The sequence below is a fragment of the Hylobates moloch genome, unplaced genomic scaffold, assembly GCF_009828535.3.
Source record: "Hylobates moloch isolate HMO894 unplaced genomic scaffold, HMol_V3 SCAFFOLD_6, whole genome shotgun sequence".
NCBI classification, from domain to species: Eukaryota; Metazoa; Chordata; class Mammalia; order Primates; family Hylobatidae; genus Hylobates; species Hylobates moloch.
Window position 1 is genome coordinate 73,915,701 of NW_026652281.1, and position 26,000 is coordinate 73,941,700.

Consider the following 26,000-nt stretch of genomic DNA (forward strand, 5'->3'; position numbering starts at 1 on the left):
AGCACTTTGGGAGGCCAAGGCGGGTGGATCACCTGACGTCAGGAGTTCGAGACCAGCCTGGCCAACATGGTGAAACCCCGTCTCTACTAACAATACAAAAATTAGCCTGGCATGGTGGTGCATGCCTGTAATCCCAACTACTGGGGAAGCTGAGGCAGGAGAATCACTTTAACCCAGAAGACAGAGGTTGCAGTGAGCCAAGATCGTGCCACTGCACTCCAGCTTGGGTGACAGAGCGAGACTCCATCTCAAAAAAAAAAAAACCATAAAATAACATAAAATAAATGAGTATTTCAGATAAAGATAAATGCAAAGGAGAAGATAAAACAGGATCATGTGGACCAGTAATGGGGCGAGTGTGGAGGCTTAGATATAAGGCTGATAATGGCTGACAAATCTTATGGTGAAGTGGGAGCCCTGGGCTGCTGAGCAGAGAGGATCCTGGGTAATAGCTGGACCCACTCATAGGCAGGATCCTGTGAGGTCCCGGGGAGGAGGGCCTTGGAGGTCAGTTCCTTGGGCAGCCTCCCAGCAGCATCCTGGCGAGGGCGGCCTCAGACAGTATCTGCTATTTAGAGGTCTTATCCTGTGCTGAAATGGAGCCTGCACATCAAGGCCAGTCTTGCCAGGACACCTCTGATTTCAGCTTTATGATTGTGAATAAAGAACATGCTGGCCGGGCGTGGTGGCTCATGCCTGTAATCCCAGCACTTTGGGAGGCCGAGGCAGATCACTTGAGGCCAGAAATTTGAGACCAGCCTGGCCAACATGGTGAAACTCCATCTCGACTCAAAATACAAAAATTAGCTGTGTGCAGTGGTGCACTCCTCTAGTCCCAGCTACTCAGGAGGCTGTGGCATGAGAATCACTTGAGCCTGGGAGGTGGAGGTTGCAGTGAGCCAAGGTCATGCCACTGCACTCCAGCCTGGACCACAGAGTGAGACTTTGTCTCAAAAAAAAAAAAAAAAAAAAAGGAAAACAGCTAGGCCTGGTGGCTCACATCTGCAATTCCAGCACTTTGGGAGGGCAATGTGAGAGGGATTGCTTGAACCTGGGGAGTTTGAGGCAGCAGTAAGCTTTGATTGCACCATTGCACTCCAGCCTGGGCAACAGAGCAAGACCCATGTCTAAATTAAAATATAAACTAAACATGCAGTAGGAGCTCTGGCTGAGAACCCGTTACCCCAGTGGCTTTGTGCTGGGATCCTGCGCCATCAAGTCAGTTCCAACTGCTCACCCAGGGAGGGGGACAATGAGGCTGTGGCTGCACCAGCGTGTCATCCCTGCCTGTGACCCAGCATCCCTTCTGCTTGGCAGAGAAGGGTTCCAGTGTCACCTGGGAACATAGGGCTAATTTTCTGAGATAAGGGTCACCTGGGAGGGCCAGGCTGGTTCCAGGGAGGAGGGCTGGACCAGCTCCCAGGAGAGGTTCCTGGGAAGACGCCTTGCGCTTTGGATTACTGTAATTTCTTCCTCCGTTCAGGGCCACTCATACGGTAATCGGAAGTACGAGTCTGACGAAGACAGCCTGGGCAGCTCTGGACGGGTAATGCGCCCCGAGGCACCCTTGTCTCCACCTCTTCCCTGTCTCCTCCAGGCTCTGTTGCTGTTTCTCCTGTCTCATATCTCTGTTGCCTGCCCATCTGTCTTGCACATGTGCTAAACGAAGATTTTGCAAAGCAGCAAATCTCCTGGGCAAATGCTCTTTGAACCTCTGCAGGGCAAGATGCTGGGGGATTTGTGGGGAGGATTAGAGAAGAGCAGCTCAGCCCCATCCTGGAGGGGAAATCACAACAGGGACAGCTCCTGTCTTAAGTGCCTGCCATGAAGGCGCTTTGCAGTAATCAATTTCCTTCTTGCAACCACCCAGAGAGACAGGCTAATGTCACTGTCATCCCCATTTTATGTATGAGAAAACTGGGCTCTTAAGCAACTTTCCTCAGGTTACCCTCGCTTGTATGTCTAACAAGCATCAGCAAGTCTGGGAAAGACCAGCTCTGTGCCCCACCCACCCCTCTAAGTGATTCCCTCACACGCTTTGTACTGCCCACTTTTGGAGCCTTTGCTAAGGCAAGTCTCTCTCCTACCTGCGAAGTCCTTTCTCTCCCTCTGTCATCTCTCTTCAAATCCTACCTGCTCTCCAAGCCTGGATCCCAGGGGCCCCTCGTCCAGGAGCCTTCCCTGGCCTCCACCACAGGCATGACCCTGGCATCTCCCAGAACACTGATTATTTACCCTGTGGTATTTTGTAGCCAGATTAGGATCTTCTCAGGTATGGAACAGGGTTGCTCAAGCGAGGCACTACTGGCATTCTGGGCTGAATGGTTCCTTGTTGAGGGGGCTACCCTGTGCATTGCAAGATGTTTAGCATGCACACGTGCACACGCATAGCTGCCTGGCTGTATCCTGCAAGAGCCTTTGGACGAGGCATCTTCGGCCAGGAGAAATGATGTGTTTTTTAAACCCATTTCCTAAAGCAACCTGCTGATGTTGCTCATGTCATTGTGGTGACTTGCAGAGGAAAGCAAGGGGATTTGCTGGAAGGTCTGAAGTGGGAGTCTTCTGGTGCCTTATATGGGGAGCTGGCGAAGGGGGTGGTTTAGAGTCAGATCCTCACCCCCAACCAAATCCAGATTGGTAAATGATGGGGAAACGCTTCCTTGAGCTGCTGAAATCTGTTCCACTGGCTCTTGAACGCATGAGCTGATGGAATTTAGATGATTAAAATTGGAGCTGTATTAGCTGGGCATGGTGATGCGCACCTGTCATCCCAGCTACTCAGGAAGCTGAGGCAGAAGAATCGCTTGAACCTGGGAGGTGGAGGTTGCAGTGAGCCAGGATTGCGCTATTGCACTCCAACCTGAGTGATAGAGTGAGACTCTGTCTCAAAAAAAAAAAAAAAAAAAATTGGAGCCATGTTTTGCCAATAAACTTTGACATCGTGAGGGTTCGCTCCCCATCTCCCTCCAGCCAGGCTCCTTTGTAGTAGGGGCTGCTGACAGCTGTGATGCTGCATCCACCCCCAGCCCCTCGCTTCTCTGGCCGGTTCTTTCCCTTCAGGTATGTGTAGAGAAGTGGAATCTCCTCAACTCCTCCCGCCTCCACCTGCCGAGGGCTTCGGCCGTGGCCCTGGAAGTGCAAAGGCTTAATGCTCTGGACCTCGAAAAGAAAATTGGGAAGTCCATTTTGGGGAAGGTATCGGCGATGCCCGTTTTGGAGCCCTGTCTGCACTAACCTGGAGCCTCCCGGCTCCAGCCTCTCCTCCGCTAATCACTTCCTCCTGCAGGCTGGCTGGGCGGTCTTGGGTGCGGCTTCGGCCCGCCAGACAGCCAGGCCGACACCGTAGTCTGTGTGGCAGGTCCATCTGGCCATGGTACGCTACCACGAGGGTGGGCGCTTCTGCGAGAAGGGCGAGGAGTGGGACCGGGAGTCGGCTGTTTTCCACCTGGAGCACGCGGCCGACCTGGGCGAGCTGGAGGCCATTGTGGGCCTAGGACTCATGTACTCGCAGCTGCCCCATCATATCCTAGCCGACGTCTCTCTGAAGGTGAGCAGGTGGCGGGGACCCAGCTGCAGGTGGGGGTGGGACTTGGTCACCCTGTCGCTCACCTGCCTCCCATCCTGGAAGCCATGCATTCACCTGCCTTCTATCCTGAGGTTTATGCATGCCACAAAAATGTCCCAGGCACTGGTTAGTTGAAACTGGCAGAGTCGATCTCTGTCTTTGGAGAGGGAGGGGAAGGTGAGTCACGTTTCCAGGCAATAACGACACGGTGTGATGGGGGAAGCAGAAGACACCAGTGGAAACATGTGAGGAAGGGCTGTAACTGGGGCCTGGAGGGGTTGGTGCAGGCTTCCTGCTCATCAGTTCTGTGTGTATCCTTAGTGGCTGGGGCCTGGCACTGAGTAGATGCTCAGTACAGATTCGTGGAATGAACAGATAAAGGGATACCTACCTCAAGCCAGAGCAGTGGCTTACACCTGTAATCTCTGCACTTTGGGAGGCTGAGGCAGGTGGATCACATGAGGCCAGGAGATCGAGACCAGCCAACATGGTGAAACCCCACCTCTACCAAAAAAAATACAAAAGTTAGCCGGACATGGTGGCACACACCTGTAATCCCACCTACTCGGGAGGCTGAGGTGGGAGAATCTCTTGAACCTGGGAGACAGAGGCTGTAGTGAGCTGAGATTGTAGTACTGCACTCCAGCCTGGGCAACAGAGTGAGATCCTGTCTCCAAAAAAAAAAAAAAAATGCTGGGGGGATATCTGCTTTAGACCTGAAGGCCCAAAGGGAGTGAACCAGGCCAAGTGGGGGAGATGAGCAGCTCAGGTGGAAGGAACAGCATGTGCTTAAGCCCAGAGGTGAGAGACAAGGTGCACCTGTGTAGCTAGATGTGCAGGAGCTGAGGCAGAACTGGAGCTGAAGCTGCAGGGTGTGGACGTGCAGGGAAATTGTGTAGGGGCCTGCTCCTTCTTCTGTCCCTGGTCCATGAGCAGAGGGAGGAAAGGATTGAATGAATGGGATCTGGCAAGGCTCAGGCAAAGCAATCTTTTCCCAGGAGAAGTTGAGAAGCCCTTGGTGGGCACATCCTCCCGTTTGTTCCCATCCTCCCCATCACGTGAGCCAAGGCTGCGTGTGGACAGGTGGCCTAGGCTCAACGTGGGTGCAGGACATCAGCTCTCCTTGATGGGTTTGGCTGTGGCCCAGTGAGTGAATGGATCTCAGACTCGAGGGTGGGAAGATACTCCAAAGTCCTTTATTTATTTAGCTTTTTGAATCGGTAATTACATTCATGTGATTAAAAACTTATTTATTTATTGCTTTGTTTTTGTTTTTTTGAGACAGTCTCGCTTTGTTGCCCAGGCTGGAGTGTAGTGGTGCGATCTTGGCTCAATGCAACCTCCACTTCCCAGGTTCAAGCAATTCTCCTGCCTCAGGCTCCTGAGTAGCTGGGATTACAGGTGCCTGCCACCGTACCCAGCTAATTTTTGTATTTTTAGTAGAGACAGAGTTTCACCATGTTGGCCAGACTGGTCTCGAACTCCTGACCTCAGGTGATCTGCCCACCTCAGCCTCCCAAAGTGCTGGGATTACAGGCATGAGCCACCATGCCAGACTATTTATTTATTTTAGAGACAGGGTCTCACTCTGTCACCCAAGTTGGAGTGCAGTGGCATGACTGTAGCTCACTGTAGCCTCGACCTCCTGGGTTCAAGCGATCTTCCTACCTCAGCCTCCTGAGTAGCTCGGACTATATGCCTAAGCCACCGTGCCCGACCAAAGAAGTTTTTTTTATTTTTATTTTTTATTTTTTAAATATAAAAAGCTTAGGCTTGGTGCAGTGGCTCACACCTGTAATCCCAGCACTTTGGGAGGTGGAGGCAGGTGGATCACCTCAGGTTAGGAGTTCACGACTAGCCTGCCCAACATGGCAAAACCCTGTCTCTACCAAAAATATAACAAATTAGCCAGGTGTGGTAGGATGCGCCTGTAATCCCAGCTACTCGGGAGGCTGAGGCAGGAGAATCACTTGAACCTGGGAGACGGAGGTTGCAGTGAGCAGAGATCACGCCACTGCACTCCAGCCTGGGCAACAGAGGGAGACTCCATCTCAAAAAAAAAAAAAAAAAAAAAGCTTTACAGTGAAAAATCTCCCTCCCACCTTCCCCACATCCTCTCCTCTCATTCTCTGAATAACAGGTAGCCATCATTATTAGTTACTTCTATGTAATTCCAGAGTGTATTAACTTCCTAGGACTTCCTTAAGAAATTCCACAAACCAGTTGGCTTATAACAACAGCAATTTGTTCTCTCACAGTTTTGGAAGCTAGAAGTCCAGAAATCAAGGTGTCAGTAGAGCCATGCCTTCCTCTGAAGGCTCGAGGGGAGAATCCTTCCATGTTTCTTCTGGCTTCTGGGGGTTGCTGGCAATCTTCAGCATTCCTTGGCTTGGCTCACTGAAATCTGTCTCCATCTTTCCCTTGTGTCCCTGTCTCCCTGTTTCTACTGCTCTTATAAAGACGGCAGTCATATAGGATTTAGGGCCCACCTAACATCCAGCGTGACCTCATCTTAATATAACTATTTTTTTTTTTTTTTTGAGTCTTGCTCTGTCATCCAGGCTGGAGTGTACTGGTGGGATCTCCACTCACTGCAACCTCCACCTCCCAGGTTCAAGCAATTCTCCTGCCTCAGTCTCCTGAATAGCTGGGAATACAGGCGCCTGCCACGACACCTGGCTAATTTTTGTATTTTTAGTGGAGATGGGGTTTCACCATGTTGGCCAGGCTGGTCTCGAACTCTTGGCCTCAGGTGATTCACCCACCTCGGCCTCCCAAAGTGCTGGGATTACAGGCGTGAGCCACAGTGCCCAGCCGGTATAACTAATTATATCTTCAAGGTATACCTAATTATATTTCCAAATCAGATCACATTCTGCCTGGACGTGAATATTGAGAGGATATTGTTCAGCCCAGTGCACAGTTTCCATATGCAAATATGAAATAGGCTCCTATTTTCACCCTGCTTTTTCCTCCAAAGTTAGCATCCTACACACACTCCTGACCTAGTGTTTTTCACTTGACAGTGTCCTGTGGACATTTTACCTCAGTGGTATAGAGATAGCTTCCTGATTCTTTTTTTTTTTTTTTAATTTGAGACAGAATCTCGCTCTGTCACCCAGGCTGGAGTGCAGTGGTACAATCTCAGCTCACTGCAACCTCCACCACCCGGTTCAAGCAATTCTCCTGCCTAAGCCTCCCGAGTAGCTGGGATTACAGGTGCCTGCCACCAAACCCGGCTACTTTTTTTTTTGAGATGAAGTCTCGCTCTTGTCCTCCAGGCTGGAGTGTGATGGCACAGTCTCGGCTCACCGCAACCTCTGCTTCCTTGGTTCAAGCAATTCTCCTGCCTCAGCTCCTTGAGTAGCTGGTTTTACAGGCATCTGCCACTACGCCTGGCTAATTTTTGTATTTTTTTTTAGTTCAGACTGGGTTTTACCATGTTGGCCAGGCTGATCTCAAACTTCTGACCTCATGTGATCCACCCACCTCGGCCTCCCAGAGTGCTGGGATTACAGGTGTGAGCCACCGTGCCCAGCCTAATTTTTGTATGTTTAGTGGAGATGGGGTTTCACCATCTTGGTCTCAAATTTTTGACCTCAAGTGATCTTCCTTCCTCAGCCTCCCAAAGTGCTGGGATTACAGGTATAAGCCACCATGCCCAGCCAGCTCCCTGATTCTTTTTGACAGCTGCATAATGTTCTGTTGCATAATGCATAATGCATAATGACAGCTGCATAATGTCCTGTTATGTGTGTGGGGCATACCTGTGCGCTATTGATGGACACTTGGGTTGGCCGTATTCTTTTGATATCACAAAAATTGCTGTAGTGACTGGTCTCCTGCATAATGGGTGGAACCTCATGAAACTGCTATTTTGGAAGGTCATAAATGGTAAAATATTGGCAGTTTCTTATGGTTCAGTCAGATTACATCATTTGACATGTGGGCAGGGAGTCACCCACCACAGTTTTTGTTTCATGATGGTGAAACAAAAACTTAGATGGTGAGGAGGAGGTTTGGTTGGAAGGGAGGATTTTTCACTTTTTTGTCTCTATACTCTCTCTCTCTCTCTCTCTCTCTCTATATATATATGTGTGTATATATATGTGTATATATGTGTGTATATATGTGTGTGTACATATATACATATATACACACATATATACACATATCTATATACACACACACACACACACATATATATATATATATATATATTTTTTTTTTTTTGAGACGGACTCTCGCTCTGTTGCCCAGGCTGGAGTGCAGTGGCATGATCTTGGCTCACTGCAACCTCCGCCTCCCAGGTTCAAACGATTCTCCTGCCTCAGCCACCCAAGTAGCTGGGATTACAGATGTGCGCCACCACGCCTGGCTAATTTTTGTATTTTTAGTAGAGATGGGATTTCACCATGTGGGCCAGGCTGGTCTCGAACTACTGACCTCAGGTGATCTGCCCACCTCGGCCCCCCAAAGTGCTGCGATTACCGATGTGAGCCACCACACCCGGCCTTTCTCTTGAATCTCTAATGCTCATTCAGCCAATGGTGTGCTGGGGAACATTTAACAATTGACTCTTGGAGGTGGGAAGGAAATGTGTACACATATATATGTAAATACATTAAATTTTGCTAATTTAAAGAATACGTAGGCTGGGCATGGTGGCTCACACCTGTAACCCCAGTACTTTGGGAGGCCAAGGCAGGAGGATTGCTTGAGTCCAGGAGTTTCAGACCAGCCTGGGCAACATAGCAAAAGTCCATCTCTACAAACCCCCCCACCCCCCAAAAAGCAAATTATCCTGGTGTGGTGGCACCTGCCTGTAGTCCCAGCTACTTGGGAGAGTGAGGCAGGAGGATAAAAACCATACACCACAGGAGTTTGAGGCTTCCGTGAGCTATGATGGAACCACTGCACTCCAGCCTGGGCAAAAGATCAAGACCCTGTCTCAAAAAAAAAAAACAAAAAAAAACAAGAAAAAATAATATGTGGTATATGGTTTGCAAATAACAATGAAAAGTAAATTTCATATCATCAGCTCTCATACAATACTTGCACTGATTTTTGCAAACTCTTGTACCCATAGCCAACCTATGGTTGCAATTGATGGAGAAGTGTGGTTCTGACATAAATTAGATGAAAGTGAAATTAACAAAGACCTATGTTAGAACTGGAACTTCATTTGCCTCTGATGTGAGTGACCTCCTTCCTGAATCAGATGGTAGTTTTAAATACTGGAAGGATATTTCTTCAATTTGCTGTAGTCATCACAATAGAATAGCTACAGGCATGACCCACTTGTTAGTTTCAACTACAATGTTCATGTTTTCCACCCCTTTCTTACCATCGAAAAAACAGTACATCAAACCCTGATTTGCAGCACTGTCTGCTTTCTACCAGGTAAGTTATATGTGACCCAGCAGTTTCACTCAGCTATAAACCCAAAAGAATAAAAACACACTTTCACACAAAAACTTGTACACAAATCTTCATAACAGCATTATTCATAATAGCCAAAAAATGGAAAACAACCCAAATGTCTGTCAGTGGATAAATGGATAAATGAAATGTGATACATCCATACAATGGACTATTATTTGATCATAAAAAGGAATGAAATATTGATATGCGCTACAACACAGATGGACCATGAAAGCACTGTGCTAAGTGAAAAGAGTCGCAAAGGACCACATATTGTATGACCCTATTATTATGAAATGTCCAGATCCAGAATAGGCAATCCATAGAGACAGAAAGTAGACTAATGGATGCCTAGTGCTGAGCAGGATGAGGAGAGTAGGGGTAGAGGGAGATTGACAGTTAAGCGGTATGAGATTTCTTTTTGGATTGGTGAAAGTATTCTGAAATTGACTGGTGATTGCCATGCAGTTCTGTGAACATACTAAAAACTATGGATGTGTACTTTTTTTTTTTTGAGACGGAGTCTGTCACCCAGGCTGCAGTGCAGTGGCTCGATCTCGGTTCACTGCAACCTCTGCCTCCTAGATTCAAGCAATTCTCGTGCCTCAGCCTCCTGAGTAGCTGAAATTACAGGCATGCATCACCACGCCTGGCTAAGTTTTGTATTGTTAGTAGAGACGGGGTTTCACCATGTTGGCCAGGCTGGTCTCGAACTGCTGACCTCAAACTGCTGACCTCAGATGATCCACCCGCCTTGACCTCCCAAAGTGCTGGGATTATAGGCATGAGCCACCCAGCCCAGCTGTGATGTGTACTTCTGATGTGTACTTCTGATGCGGGGCAGGCAGGCCCCACATCGGAGCTTAGCCCAGGAGGGTTTTTTGCCTCACCCAGAAAAGAATTCAAGGGTGAGCCAAATGTAGAAGAAACAGCTTTATTGAAGTGGCAGTGTTATAGCTTAGGCAGTGGTACAGCTCCATGACTGCTTCTACGGAGCGGGGCTGCCCCACAGGCAGTGTGCTAAGATTAGCAGCTTAGGGCAGTTCTGTAGTCAGATTTATACCTACTTTTAATTGCATGCATATTAAGAGGCAGTTTACGAAGAAGTATCTAGGGAAAGGGTAGTTACTTCTAGGTTGTGGGGCCATAGCCATAGAAACAGGCAGTAACTCTCAAGTGTTGCCCTGACAATGGTAAACTGACATGGTGCACTGGTGGGCATGTCTTATGAAAAGCTGTTTCCCCACCCCATCCCTGTTGTAGCTTGTCCTTGATTTGTTCCAGTGTCTGAGCCAAGCCTCTGGAGTCAAGTGCCCCCTCCTATTTCACTTCTATAGCCTCCCAACTCAGAGCTCTCAAAAAACAGGGTGAAGATTGAGTAGTGAGATCTTGGCAGCCCTCGAGTTTAAGCCTCATTCACTCTTCTTTCTCCCTCTTTGGTTTGTATCAACAGGAGACAGAAGAGAACAAAACCAAAGGATTTGATTACTTACTGAAGGCCGCTGAAGCTGGCGACAGGCAGTCCATGATCCTAGTGGCGCGAGCTTTTGACACTGGCCAGAACCTCAGCCCAGACAGGTACTGCAGCTGTCGCCCAGGAGGAGCTGGTGGGAACCTGGGCTGTAGGTGGGCGCTTGCCCTCGGTATCAGCACAGGCCTGGGTTCCAGTCTTGGCTGCCCCATGACCAGTCCAGCAACCATGGGCAACTTATTTTACCTCCCTGGCCTCAGTTTCTTCATATTGTAAACTGGGAGTAATTATAGCACCTGTATCCTGGGGTTGTCCCATGAAGGGTAAATGAGATGATGACTAACTCTTGCAGTGCCTGGCACATAAAGCACGTGGTACGGCCGGGCGCGGTGGCTCATGCCTGTAATCCCAGTACTTTGGGAGGCCAAGGCGGGCAGATCACTTCAGGTCAGGAGTTCAAGACCAGGCTTGCCAACATGGCGAAACTCTGTCTCTACTAAAAATACAAAAATTAGGGCTGGGCATGGTGGCTCACGCCTGTAATCCTAGCACTTTGGGAGGCCGAGGAGGGCGGATCACAAGGTCAGGAGTTCAAGATCAGCCTGACCAACATGGTGAAACCCCATCTCTACTAAAAATACAAAAAAAAAAAAAAAGCCAGCCTGGTGGCACACACCTGTAATCCCAGCTACTCAGGAGGCTGAGGCAGGAGAATCGCTTGAACCTCGGAGGCGGAGATTGCGGTGAGCCAAGATCGAGTCACTGTACTCCAGCCTGGGGGACAGAGCAAGACTCCTTCTCAAAAAAAAAGAAAAAAAGATAAAAGTCATGTGATACGAGGCAGCCACTCTAACCAGTATAGGTAATGATTTGCCTAAGAAAAAAATATGAAAGAATATGCAGCATCCAGGTCAGAGTGGGTATCCCTAGTTAGGATTATGGGTGATTTTAATTGACTTTTCCTACTTATTATTATATTTTAGAAACAGGGTCTCGCTCTGTCACCCAGGCTGGAGGACGGTGGTGCCATCATAGCTCACTGCAGCCTCTACCTCCTGGGCTCAAGCAGTCCTCCCTCCTCAGCCTCCTGAGTAGCTGGGACTACAGGCATGTACCACCACACCCAGCTAAATTTTTAAATTTTTTGTAGAGATGGGGTCTCACTATGTTGTTCAGACTGGTCTCGAACTCCTGGGCTCAAGCAACCTTTCCTCCTCAGCCTCCCAATGGGATTACAGGTGTGAGCCACCACGCCTGACTAGGGCAGGTATTTTGGCTCTATTTTTTGGGTGACTAAACTAGTTCTGAGATGTAAAGGGGCTTGCCCATGGTCAAATATTTAGCAAGTGGCAGAGCCAACTTACATCTTCTCACCCATCCTCTGATGTACTGTCTACTGGCATGGAGGAGAGGTAAACAGAAAAGACTGACATGATTGTATTAGGTCAAATGTCAATGTATACATATGGTGCCCATTGAGTACACTGGGGAAGCACATCATGCATGGGGCAGGGCCTTCAGCTGGCCACCAAATATTTGCATCTGTGCTTTCTCTTCCTGGCCTTTGTCTACCTTTTATTTCTATTTGAGGTGATAGGTTTTTATTGATTTGTAAAAGTTCTTTATATATTGAGGCTATTAACCCTTTGGTATACTTTTCTCTTTATTTTTTATTTTTATTTTTTAATTATTATTATTAATTTATTTTTGAGATGGACTCTCACTCTGTTGAACAGGCTTGAATGCACTGGTGCAACCTCAGCTCACTGCAACCTCCACCTCCTGGGTTCAAGTGATTCTCTTGCCTCAGCCTCCCAAGTAGCTGGTATTACAGGTGCCTGCCACTGTACCCTGCTAATTTTTATATTTTAAATAGAGACAAGATTTCACCGTGTTGGCCAGGTTGGTCTCGAACTCCTAACCTCAGGCAGTCTACCTGCCTCTGCCTCCCAAAGTGCTGGGATTACAGACCTGAGCCACCGCTCTGCTTTTTTATTTTAGTTTTGAGATAGAGTCTTTCTCTGTCTCCCAGGCTGCAGTGCAATGGCGCGACCTCGGCTCACTGCAATCTCCACCTCCCAGGTTCAAGGGATTCTCCTGCCTCAGCCTCCCCAGTAGCTGGAACTACAGATGTGCATCATGACACCCAGCTAAATTTTGTATTTTTAATACAGACAGGGTTTCACCATGTTGGCCAGGCTTGTCTCGAACTCCTGACCTCAGGTAATCCCGCCTGCCTCAGCCTCCCAAAGTGCTGGGATTACAGATGTGAGCCACCATGCCTGGCCTATTTTTTATCTATCTATCTATTTATTTTTGAGACAGGGTCTCTCTGTCACCCAGGGTGGAGTGCAGTGGTGTGATCATAGCTAACTGCAGCTTTGACCTTCTGGGCTCAAGTGATCCTCCTGCTTAAGCCTCCTGCGTAGCTGGGACCATAGGCATGTGCCACCCTACCTGGCTAATTTTTATAATTTTTTGTAGAAACAAGGGCTTGCTATGATGCCCAGGCTGGTCTCAAACTCCTGGCCTCAAGCAATCCTCCTACCTCAGCCTCCCAAAGTGCTGGTATTATAAGTGCGAGCTGCTGTTCCTGGCCACATTTCATTCTAAAAGACTTTTTTTTTTTTTTTTTCAGCTATATCTACCATAGATAGAGGGAGGGCACAGATGCCACATAATGACCATTGTTTACTGGGTTTGGGGACACACTGGTTTTTAATATTTATTTAGTTAAATCTATCAAAAGTATTTCTTTATTGCTTCTGCTCTAGTCATTTCCTTATTCTTCCTCCTTATTCAAAGCAGTTCCAACCCCTCCCATGCAAAGAACATTAATTAAGGGCCAGCTATGGGTAAGGCAGGGCTCTGTGCAGGCCCAAATTTGCGTTTAAGGGATTCAGGCCCCGGAAGTTACCATCCAATAGGGGAAGGAGAAGATGCTGGAAACGCCAAGGAAGGATGGACGCCCTTGCCAATGGGATAGCAGCGGGTTGGGGTGGGCAGGGCTCAGCGATTAGGCCTTTCCCATATAATGTTTTCAGGCCAAGTTTGCTTTGCCCTTTAAGACCAGGGAAGGTCAGAGCAGAAAGGAGAGAAATAATCTAGTCTAGTGTCTCCTAGTCAGTGTTAAAACCTAGCCCAGCATGGTGGCTCATGCCTGTAATCCTAACACTTTGGGAGGCTGAGGCGGGTGGATCACGAGATCAAGAGATTGAGACCAGCCTGAACAACACGCTGAAACCCCATCTCTACTAAAAATGCAAAATTAGCTGGGTGTGAGGGCAGATGCCTGTAATCACAGCTACTTCAGCTACTTGGGAGGTTGAGGGAGAAGAATCACTTAAACCCAGGAGGCAGAGGTTGCCGTGAGCCAAGATCACATCATTCCACTCCAGCCTGGGCAACAAGCATGAAATGCTGTCTTAAACAAAAACAAAAACGAAACAAAAAAAAGGTTGTTGAGCATGTCACCAATAATTTTCAAATGGTCCATTTTTTAAATTTAACTTTTATTTATTTATCTGTTTATTTATTTGAGATATGGTCTTGCTCTGTCACCTAGGCTAGAGTGCGATGGTGTAATCATAGCTCACTGTAGTCTCAACCTCTCAGGCTCAGGCTATCCTCCCGCCTCAGCCTCTCGAGTAGCTGGGACCACAGGCATGCACCACCATACTCAACTAACTTGTATTGTTTGTAGAGCTGGGGTTTTGCCATGTTGCCCAGGCTGGTCTCAAACTCCTGCGCTCAAGAGATCCTCCAACCTAGGCCTCCCAAAGTGCTGGGATCACAGGCATGAGCCATATCTGGCCATTTTTTAATAAGATAAAGTCAAGGTTATTTCCTGAGCACCATCCCAGCCAGTCACTTGCTTGCATTTTTTCATTTACCAGACATTTATTGAGACTATGCTGTTTGCCAGACCCTAGGAATGCAATAGACAAATACAGCAAAACAGACAAGGGTCTCCTGCCTTCATGGGGCTTACATTCTAGTCAGGGGACACCATGATAAACAAGTGAATAAGGAGAATTAAAGATTTTGGTAGTTGTAAGAAACAGTGTTTGGGGGCAGAATCTCTAAAGAGGTGATATGTGAGCTGAGATTGGAGGGATGATGAGTGTCTTATCCTGTTCTGTGCTGGTAACAGAATACCTGAGGCTAGGGAATTTCTCATGAACAGAAATTTGCTGGCTCTTAGTTCTGGAGGCTGGGAAGTCTAATATCAATATGCCAGCATCTTGCATGGGCCTTCTTGCTGTGTCATCACATGGCAGAAGGGAAGGAAAAAGAGGGAGAGCAGGTCAAGCACAGTGGCTTATGCCTGTAATCCCAGCACTTTGGGAGGCTGAAGCAGGAAAATCACTTGAGTCCAAGAGTTCAAGACCAGCTTGGGCAACCTGGTAAAAGTGTGTCTCTATAAAAAAATTTTAAAAATTATCAGGGCATGGTGACATGCCCCTGTCATCCCAGCTACTCAGGAGGTTAAAATGGGAGGATTGCTGGAGCCCAGGACTTTGAGGCTGCAGTGAGCTATGATTGTGCCACTGTATTCCTGCCTGGGCAACAGAGTGAAACCCTATCTCAAGAAAAGAAAAAAGAGAGAGCAAAAGGGGGCTGAACTCGCCCTTTTATAACAAATCCACTTTCCTCATAATGGCAGAAATCCATTCATGAGGGCAGAACCATCAAAGCCCAATCACCTCTCAAAGATCCTGCCTCCTAATACCTCACAATGGCAAGCAAATCTCAACATGGGTTTTGGAGGGGACACACGTTCCAACCAGAGCAAGGAGCCAGGTGCAGAAAGAGTTGGAGGAAGAATCTTCCAAGGTTAGGGAACAGCGGGTGCGAGGGGCACAGAGCAGGCAGGAGCGGGCATGTTTGGGGAATGGACGGCAGCCGGTGAGCCTGGTGCAAAGGTAGATGAACAGGAGACCATCCTGGAGGGCAGCGCCTGTCAGACAAGGCCTCAGAGGGCACCAGCAAGGCAGGGACAGCAAGTCATCAGACCTATTGCTCCTGGAATGTTTCACGAGACCCACAGGCCTGCTTATCTGTGTTGCTGTATTTGCTCTTTCCTAATGTACTATAAATAGTTACTCACACGGATTACACCCAAAGAAAAAGAGCCCTCCACCCTCTTTGCTGTGTATTCTGTAGTGTGTGGGTTTGGCTGGAACCTGTGTGTGCCCTGGCTGGTTTGGCCATACATGGGCTGCAGTAGGAGGAGTTGAGGGTCAAGGAGCAGAGCTGGAAAAGGAGACTGAGCTATTCTGGGGTGAGTTCTGCATTGTGCTAGAGGCAATTTTGCATAACAAAATTCACAGCTGGCCGGCACAGCAGAGCATACGGTGATTGCCATTAGTGCAGATGGCTCAAGAGGCCTCTGCAGAGGACCTTGCCCCCAATCCACTTCCCTACAAGTCAGAGGGCAGCTTAGCTAGGACACTCAGCCATTGCTAATGCTAGCTCATGGCTGCCTCTGTGCAGACTATAAAAATGGGCCCCTTCCTCAAGGGGGTGTCCTAGCTAAGCTGCCCTTTACTTTCATCTATGGGAAAATTGTTGTAATATACTGATTTTATTAAGGAAAGCAACTTGACTGCTCTTTTTTTTTTTTTTTTTTAAACACAGGGTCATACTCTATTGCCCAGGCTGGAGTGCAGTGGCATGATCATAGCTCACTGCAGCCTCTAACTCCTGGGCTCAAGCTATCCTCCCACCTCAGCCTCTGGAGTAGCTTGGACTACAGGTGTCCATCACCACACCCAGCTTTTTGTGTGTTTATTGTATTTTTTAATTTTTGTGAGTACACAGTAAGTGTGTATATGGGTTACACGAGCTGTTTTGATATGGGCATGGAATGTGCAATAATCACTTCAGGATAAATGGGATATCCATCACCTCAAGCATTTATTCATTGTGGCATAAACAATCTATTTATACTCTTCTGGTTATTTTAAAATATACAATTACATTATTTTTGACTATAGTCACTGTTTTTTTGTTTTTGTTTTTTTGTAGAAACAGGGTCTCTCTATGTTGCCTGGGCTGGTCAACTGCTCTCTTAATAAATATTGGCCGAGCACAGTGGCTCATGCCTGTAATCCCAGCACTTTGGGAGGCCGAGGCAGGTGGATCACTCAAAGTTAGGAGTTCGAGACCAGCCTGGCCAACATGGTGAAATGCCATCTTTACTAAAAATACAAAAAATTAGCTGGGCGTGGTGGCACGCACCTGTAATCCCAGCTACTCAGGAGGCTGAGACAGGAGAATTGCTTGAACTTGAGAGGTGGAGGCTGCAGTGGGCCGAGATTGCACCACTGCACTCCAGCAAGACTCTGTCTCAAAAATGAATGAATGAATGAGTGAATGAATGGATGAATGAATATCACAATATGAAGGTGCCTCATAGATGTATTGGCCTTGGGCAAGGTAGGTCATGAACCATAGGTGGTGGCCCTGCTGGGATCCCTGACTCGACCCTCCTGCTGGAAGGCCCTCCTCCCGCCGCCCTGTTGCCATGGTAACCTCCACCTTTCCCTCTGTATCTCCTGGCAAGGTGCCAAGACTGGCTAGAGGCCCTGCACTGGTACAACACTGCCCTGGAGATGACAGACTGTGATGAGGGCGGTGAGTACGACGGAATGCAGGACGAGCCCCGGTACACAATGCTGGCCAGGGAGGCCGAGATGCTGTTCACAGGAGGCTACGGGCTGGAGAAGGACCCGCAGAGATCAGGTAGGGCCTGGCAGACCTGTCCCTGGGCTGCAACAGGGCCGGGCAGGGAGGGACCTAATTTCCATTCCACTGGGGGTTATTTATAACAAGATGACAGGCTGAATCTTCTCCTTCAGGGAGGGGAATTTATGGAGCTAGTATGAAGATGAACATTGTTATTTTAATGGTTATATATTACGGTTTTGTAGGGGTTTTTTGCAATTTTAAAAACTGAATTGAGATTTTCATAACAAAATTCACCATCTTAAAGTATACAGTTTAGTAGGGGGGTTTTCTTTTCCTTTTCTTTCCTTTTTTTTTTTTTTTTTTTTGAGACGGAGTCTCGCTCTATCGCCCAGACTGGAGTGCAACAGCATAATCTCGGCTCGCTGCAGCCTCCACCTCCCGAGTTCCAGCGATTCTCCTGCCTCAGCCTCCTGAGTAGCTGGGATTACAGGTGTGCCACCATGCACAGCTGATTTTTGTATTTTTAGTAGAGACAGGGTTTTGCCATGTTGGCCAGGCTGGTCTCAAACTCCTGACCTCAAGCGATCGGCCCACCTCGGCCTCCCAAAGTGCTGGATTACAGGCATGAGCCACCACACCTGGCCCAGAGTTTCACTCTTGTAGCCCAGGCTGGAGTGGGCCATCTCTGCACCCTGCAACCTTCACCTCCCAGGTTCAGGTGATTCTCGTGCCTCAGCCTCCTGCATAGCTGGGACTACAGGCACACATCCAGCTAATTTTTCTATTTTTAGTACAGATGGGGTTTCACCATGTTGGCCAGACTGGTCTTGAACTCCTGACCTCAGGTGATCTGCCCGCCTCAGCCTCCCAAAGTGCTGGGATTATATGTGTGAGCCACCATGCCTGGCCTCCTTTCCTTTTCTTTCTTTTTTCTTTGAAATAGAATCTCACTGTGTCACTCAGGCTGGAGTGCAGTGGCACAATCATGGCTCACTCCAGCCTGGAACTCCTATGCTCAAGCAATTCTCCTGTCTCAGCCTCCCAAACAGCTGGGACTACAGGCACTTGCTTCCACACCCAGCCAATTTTTAAAAGTCTTTTGTAGTGACAGAGTCTTGCTATGTTGCCCAGGCTGGTCTTGAACTCCTAGCCTCAAGCAATCCCCTGCCTTGGCTTCCCAAAGTCTTTGGATTACAGATGTGAGCCACTGCACCTGGCCCTAGTGGGTTTTAGTATAGTCATAATATTGTACAATCATCACTGCTATGTAATTCCAGAACATTCCCATCACCCCAAAAAGAAATCCCGTACCAGTTAGCAGTCCTCCCCCAACCTAGCAACCACTATACTTTTTGTCTTATAGATTTGTCTATTCTGGAGATTTTATATAACTGGGAGTATACAATTTGTGGCTTTTTGTATCTGCTTCTTTCATTTAGCATAACTTTTTCAAGATTCATCTGTGTTGAAGCATGTTATCAGTACTTCATTCCTTCTTATTACTACATAATATTCCATTGTGTGGATATATAGCCTTTGTTTATCCATTCATCAGTTGATAGACAAGTTATATATATTTTTTTCTGTTACATAATGTATTAGTCTTCTTGGGCTGCCAAAACAAAATACTATAGAGTGGGTGGTTTAAACTACAAAAATTGCTGGGCACAGTGGCTCATGCCTGTAATCCCAGCACTTTGGGAGGCCAAGATGGGAGGATCATTTGAGTCTAGGAGTTCAAGACCAGCCTGGGCAACATAGGTAAACCTCACCTCTACAAAAGAAACTGTTTTAATTAACTGAGTGTGGTGGCACACGCAGTGAGCCATGATCATTCCGCCGCACTTCAGCCTGGGCAACAGAGTGAGACCCTGTCTCAAAAAACACACACAAAAAATTATTTCTCCCAGTTCTGGAAGCTGGGAATTCCAAGATCAAGGTGCTGGCCAGTTTGGTTTCTGGCTTGTAGAAAACAGCTTTCTCACTGTGTCCTCACATGACCTTTCTCCTGGATGCAAGTGGGGAGACAGCAAGAGAGCTCTGCTCTCTCTTTTGCTTCCTAAAAGGGCATGAGCTCTGTGTGATTAGGGCCCCACCCTTATGACCTCATTTAAGCTTTATCACCTTCTCACAGGCTGCTGGAGTATGAACGTCCCCTCCAAGTCTCATGGTGAACTGTAATCACCATTGTGAAGGTGTCAAGAGGTGGGACTGTTAAGAGGTGATTAATGTTGTTATGCAAATTGGTCAGTCATCACAAAAGTAGCTTTGTTATAAAAGCAAATTTGGCCCCCTCTTGCTCTTCGCCTTCTGGCGTGGGATGATGCAGCGCCAAGGCCTGTGCCAGATGCTGGTGCTATGCTCTTGGACTTCCCAGGCTCTAGAACTGTGAGCCAAATAAATTTCTTTTCATTATAAATTATCTAGTCTGTGGAATTCTGTCATAGCAACATAAAATAGACTAAGACACAGACTGTGTGTCTCCAAATGCAGTGCGGTTACGTTGTGAATGAAGAGTTCAACATACGAATTTGTGGATGGGGAGCCCAGTGGGGACACAGCATTCAGTCTCTAACATATAATAAACATACTAAGTTCCTAATTTCACAGGTAGAGGATGAGGCTAAGTTTTAAAAGTTTTTAAGTTATATTTTAAAAATTAACAAAGAATAATGCAAATCTAGGCTGGGCAGTGGCTCACGCCTGTAATCCCAGCACTTTGGGAGGCCGAGGCAGGCGGATCACCTGAGGTCAGGAGATTGAGACCAGGCTGGGCAACATGGTGAAACCCCATCTCTACTAAAAATACAAAAATTAGCTGGGTGTGGTGGCAGGTGCCTGTAATCCCAGCTACTCAGGAGGCTGAGGCAGGAGAATCGCTTGAACCCCAGAGGCAGTGGTGACAGTGAGCTGAGATCCTGCCACTGGACTCCAGCCTGGGTGACAGAGTGAGACTCCATCTCAAAAACAAAAAAAAAAAAAAAAAAAAAGAAGAATGATGCAAATCTATAATCTTTATTTGAAATTTCTAAATCCAAAAAGCTCCAAAAACCCGAAGTATATTTGTATGTTTTGCACAAATTCACTTGGTAAAACCTGACCTAGCTGACATGAAGCTGTTTATAAGTCTTTATTTCTTCCACCTTTGCACATCCCCACTTAGTTCTGCAAAAGTTCTCACCCTGATTCTCATTGGCTCAAATTAGTTCTCAGCCTGATTCTCGTTGGCTCAAACTCAATCATCTACATACCCCAAACCAACAGTAGTTGTTTAGATGGCTTACTCTGACTGGCCATGACTAAATCTGGACCAATTGCTGTAGCTTGGTGGGGGATGGGAGGAGTGCTATGATTGGCCAGATTTTATCACAGGCCCACCTTTAGAGCCCCGCCCAGAACACCTGGAGGGGAGAGGGCACACGGAGTAGTTTGAGTTCTTAAGGAAACCTCAGGGTGTTCTTCTGGGAAGGGTGATGGGGGACACTGGGCTGGCAAAAACAACAGGTGGTTCACCTCTTTGTGCCCCCCTTTGCTGTCTTTCAGGGGACTTGTATACCCAGGCAGCAGAGGCAGCGATGGAAGCTATGAAGGGCCGGCTGGCCAACCAGTACTACCAAAAGGCTGAAGAGGCCTGGGCCCAGATGGAGGAGTAACCAGGAAAATCACTGCTGGCTAGTCCCAAGCAAACGGGCTAGGAGGAAAGATTACAAAAACAACAACTTATTTAGTTTGGGGAGGGGAAGCATTTTTAGTGTGTTGTAAATCAAATTTTATATTTCATTTTTTGACTCTTGAAAAATGTCTTTGCTACTTGGCAGCTACCAGCAGAGACTCTATAGCTGTCTCTTAAGGCAGTATTTTGGGGAAGTGGGGCTTGAAGAAGCAGCCTGATGAACCAACATACCGTTTTGTGGTGGTTTTTTTTGTTGTTGTTTGTTTGTTTTCTTTTTTGAGACAGAGTCTTGCTCTGTCACCCAGGCTGGAGTGCAATGACATGATCTCAGCTCACTGCAACCTCCACCTCCTGGGTTCAAGTGATTCTACTGCCTCAGCCTCCCAAGTAGCTGGGATTACTGGTACACACCACCACACTCAGCTAATTTTTGCATTTTTAGTAGAGATGGGGTTTCACCATGTTGGCCAGGCTGGTCTCGAACTCCTAATCTCAGGTGATCCACCCGCCTCAGCCTCCCAAAGTGCTGGGATTACAGGTGTGAGCCACCATGCCTGCCTATTTTGTGGTTCTATTTTCATTTTTATTTCTTTTTTTTTTTTTTGTCACGAGATAAAAGAAAGTGCTTTTTGCCTTGAATGGACAATTTTAGGGCTCTGCTCACTAGTCTTTTCAGGCTGGACTGAAATGTCGGGCCCATGGAGCCCTGTGTTTTGTGCATCGGGATGAGAAATGAAGCACTGCACGCTGGCTTTCCTAAGTCACGGGTGTATATTGCTGTGGCTTAGTGCAAAGCATTCTTTCTCAGAGCATTTAGAGGCACGCATGGCATTTTTTCAGTGGGTGTGAGATTGCACAATACCCAGGCTCCCTTCTACCATGGGGAAGGGCCTGCATATTGGCTGTTTTTTAAACTTCTAGTTTAATTTCCTTCCATAATGCTACTGATTTTCTGGCGTACAGCCGAATTCCGTTTTTTAAGCATGCTTTCTACGGTGGGCTTTTCAAAACAGGTTTGAGTTTTGTATGCACACATTTACTACCTCTAACTCCTACATCAGCTAGTGTGGAAGAGGGTGCACCTCAAAGCTTTTACACGTAAGGACAGTGGCTTGGAATGTCGAAGCCTTTTCTCCAAGCAGACATGCACTCTGCATCTCAGTGGCAGCTCCCACAACGTGACTGCAATGTCTCTTATACAGTATTCCTCGGTGTTTTCTTAGCGTCTGGATGTTCTTACGTGAAATCTGCTCCCCAGCCCTGGTCCTTGGCATTTTCTGCTTGAAGCTGGGCTGATTTTCTTGTAATTTACAGCAGGACGCTTTCAGCAGCAGTCTCTTGGGATTTTATCTAAGATGTTTGAGGATGAGAGGGCAAGAACTATAAACACTCATTAATTCCAGTAGTCTCCCCAGGGCCAGACAATGGTGATTGTTATTTAATGAGCTTTTCCTTTCAATGGAATTCAGCTCTCACATTAGTATGATTTCATTTGATGTTTCAAATAGCAAAGATGCTAGGTGCGGTGGCTCCCGCCTGTAATCTCAGCACTTTGGGGGGCCAAGGTGGGAGGATTGCTTGAGCTCAGGACTTCAAGACCAGCCTGGGTAAACATGGCGAGACCCTGTCCCTACCAAAAAAAAAAAAAAAAAAAAAGACAGACTGCTTTGATCAACCCTAAATGCGAAAGCAGCCTCTTTTTCTTTGTTTAAAAGTCAAAACATAAAAAAGCAGAGTATAACATACAAACCATTCTTAACTATTCATTAAAATGGGTCCTTCAACACCTTAGTGGGGTTTGTTGTTGTTGCTTATGCAGAGAGATTGTTTTCTTTTTATTATTTTATAATTTTTGAAATAGAGATGGGGTCTCACTGTGTTGCCCAGGCTGGTCTCGAATTCCTCGGCTTCAGTGAGCCTCCTGCCTCAGTCTCCCAAAGTGCTGGGATTACAGGCAGGAGCCACTGAGCCCAGCCAACACTTTAGTGTTGACTGCTTTGGAGGCATGAACCCATGCAAGCGTTAGATCCAAAGTTCAGTGTGTACCTTTAAATGAACAATGAAGCAGGTGAAATTACCCTTGAAAAAAATCCCTTAGACCACCCATAAATGACAGTGGCTTTTTCAATATGGATTCATCATAGCCAGTTTTCCTTTTGAAGTTGGAACTGATCACCCTTTTGTCATCTGTACCAGATCAGCAGTTGGCTTGTGTTACATTTTGTGTGTGTGTGTGCGCATGTTTTAAACCAGTGCATATAAATTGTATGTTAAATGTAAGTAACTTCAAGTTGACTTATCTCTTCACAGTAATCAAGCCTCATGTAATTCATGCTTTTTAAATTCAGCCAGCCCCCCCTCTCTGAAATTTTATTATGTAAATAATTTGTGTTCCCTGATCACTCGTTTAAGTTCTTAGTTGTATGTCATCTCTTCTCTAGCAGGAATTGGCAAACTTTTTTGTAAAGGGGTAGAAAGTGAAGATTTTAGGCTTTGCAGGCCATATGGCCTCTGCTGCAAATGCTCAACCCTGCTGTTGTAAAAGCTGTCATAGACACTACATGAACACGAATGAGTGTGGCTGGTGTTTCAATAAAACTTTATTTACACAAACAGGTGGCCCTCTTGGGCTGTAGTTTGTCAACCCTTGCTCTAACCCTTGACTGAGAGCTACTTTATGAAGCCCTGAGGCCAGGAGCTATCTCAATTTTGTGCTCCCCAGGGCACCAAAACACAGTGCTTTGGCATAGAGTAGGCACTCAACAAATGTGTGAACAGATGGAGAGCCAGCCCTAGTCAGTGCACTCACCCTTTGAGGCTCTGGTTCCTCCAAACAATTAATGATTCATTGTCTGGATTGGCTGGAACTGTCACCCCCCCAATTCTACTCCCCACCCACCCATGTGACCTTAATGTCAGTTGCTGGTCTGTTGCTCTTCGGGGAGGGAGAGATGGCCTGGATATAGAGCTAAGCAAATGCTTCTTAAAGGGCCCTTAAAAGTGAAAAGTAACTTGCAAGAGGTTGAGATCCTTCTGAGCTAGGAGAACTTATTCCACCTTCAAAACCAAGTTTGGGCCGGGTGCAGTGGCTCACGCCTGTAATCTTAGCACTTTGGGAGGCTGAGGCGGGCGATCACCTGAAGTCAGCTACTCGGGAGGCTGAGGCAGGAGAATCGCTTGAACCCAGGAGGCAGAGGTTGCAGTGAGCCGAGATTGCGCCACTGCACTCCAGCCTGGGCGACAGAGTGAGACTCCGTCTCAAAACAAAAAAACAAAACAAAACAAAACCTAGTTTTGTGCCTTCTGAAGATAGGACATCTTCTTTTTCCACAAATGCTGGACATGCCAAAAACCAAACGGAAAACCAGGACATTCCAGCCCAACTGGGACAATATCAGAGACCATCTTCAAGCGCAAGAAGCAGGTGAAAGTCCAAGAAATTGGCAGAGCCAGGATTATCATCCAGTACTTTCATTTCACAAATGGAGAAACCAAGGTTCTGCCAGCTAGATTTTTTTTCACAGTGTCACTGCTAGCAAGGCACTAAGCTGGAGCTGGGACTTGAGAGCTGCTGCTATTTAGAGGATCTTGGGAATAAAAGTTAAACTGGAGTTTAATGGCCCTTTCAGTTTTGCTATAGGCAAGAGAAAAAAATGAATGAATGGACAGATGGCTTTATGGGTGAGAAAGAAGAGAAAACTCCGAAACCCCAGTGTTCCTGAATATCTGTTCTCCCCCTGACCAAAGACACTCGGAATTTATCAAATGCAGCTTTGACCTCCAAGCCAAGTAAACTGCTCTTGTTGCTATTTTAGTGGCTTTTGTTTTTTTAAGACACAAGGTGTCACTTTGTTACTCAGGCTGGAGTGCAGTGGCATGATCATAACTCATTGTAGGCTCAACCCCCTGGGCTCCAGTGATCCTCCTGCCTTAGCCTCTCAAGTAGCTAAAACTACAGATGTGCACCATCACACCTGGCCAATTTTTTTTTTTTTTTTGAGATGGAGTCTCGCTCTGTTGCCCAGGTTGGAGTGCAATGGCACGTCTTGGCTCACTGCAACCTCTGCCTCCCAGGTTCAAGCGATTCTCCCTGTCTCGGCCTCCGAGTAGCTGGGACTACAGGCGCCCACCACCATGCCCAGCTAATGTTTGTATTTTTAGTAGAGACGGGGGTTTCACCATGTTGGCCAGGCTGGTTTTGAACTCCTGACATTAGATGATCCACCTGCCTCAGCCTCCCAAAGTGCTGGGATTACAGGCATAAGCCACCATGCCAAGCCACACCTGGCTAATTTTTTAAAATTATTTTTTGCAGAGACAGAGTCTCACTATGTTGTCCAGGCTGGCTTGAACTCCTTGGCCTCAAGTGATCCTCCCACCTCAGCCTCCCAAAGCAGTGGGGTTACAGGCGTGAGCCACTGCACCTGGCCCTGTTTTCATGGCTTTTATTTCCTTTCATCCCAGCACATTTGTCTGCAGTACTAGACATGTTTTACAAATCAACAAGTGTTTACACAAGTATATGCAGCTTGTTTTTGGGGGAAAAGAAACAAAATATGCATATTCTCCGTGTGGATTTGTGCCTCTTAATTGTGTTTCTAGTCTCTAAGGTAACCCTTTAACCTAGTCAAGATGGGGCCCAGAGAAGTGGCCTGCGTTACAGATTTATTTTGGCATATGTACTAAGTTCCATTTTCTCTTTACAAATAAAGTGTTTTCTTTCTTTCCTGTCTCAGACTCAAATGTCTCCTGGTTTAAAAAAAAAAAAAAAAAAATGGCCAGGCGTGGTGGCTCATGCCTGTAATCCCAGCACTTTGGGAGGCCAAGGCGGGCGGGATCACCTGAGGTCAAGAGTTCGAGACCAGCCTGGCCAACATGATGAACCCCTGTCTCTACTAAAAATACAAAAATTAGCCGGGCATGGTGGTGCAAACCTGTAGTCCTATCTGCTCAGGAGGCTGAGACAGGAGAATTGCTTAAAGCCGGGAGATGGAGGTTGCAGTGAGCCCAGATCCTGCCATTGCACTCCAGCCTGGGCAACAAGAGCAAAATTCCATCTCAAAAAAAAAAGGTGGCGGGGGGGGTGTCGGGCGCGGTGGTTCACGCCTGTAATCCCAGCACTTTGGGAGGCCGAGGCAGGCGGATCACGAGGTCAGTAGATCGAGACCATCCTG

General features: G+C 47.1%; 1 protein-coding gene across 5 annotated transcripts in view; it reads left to right on the top strand.

Annotated features, from left to right (window-relative positions):
- The window catches only part of EEF2K (eukaryotic elongation factor 2 kinase), an 84,151-nt gene extending 58,595 nt beyond the window's left edge, over positions 1 to 25,556 (top strand). For 4 of the 5 annotated variants that reach the window (XM_058440814.1, XM_032157094.2, XM_032157095.2 and 1 more), the window contains 6 exons: positions 1,484 to 1,546; positions 3,061 to 3,195; positions 3,359 to 3,547; positions 10,443 to 10,567; positions 17,029 to 17,207; positions 20,697 to 25,556. In XM_058440814.1, coding sequence (XP_058296797.1) covers positions 1,484 to 1,546; positions 3,061 to 3,195; positions 3,359 to 3,547; positions 10,443 to 10,567; positions 17,029 to 17,207; positions 20,697 to 20,806 — 801 coding nt within the window. In that variant the 3' untranslated portion in view covers positions 20,807 to 25,556. The remainder of the gene's footprint in view (positions 1 to 1,483; positions 1,547 to 3,060; positions 3,196 to 3,358; positions 3,548 to 10,442; positions 10,568 to 17,028; positions 17,208 to 20,696) is intronic. The other variant, XM_032157097.2, reaches the window with a different exon arrangement.
- The last annotated feature ends 444 nt before the right edge of the window (positions 25,557 to 26,000 follow it).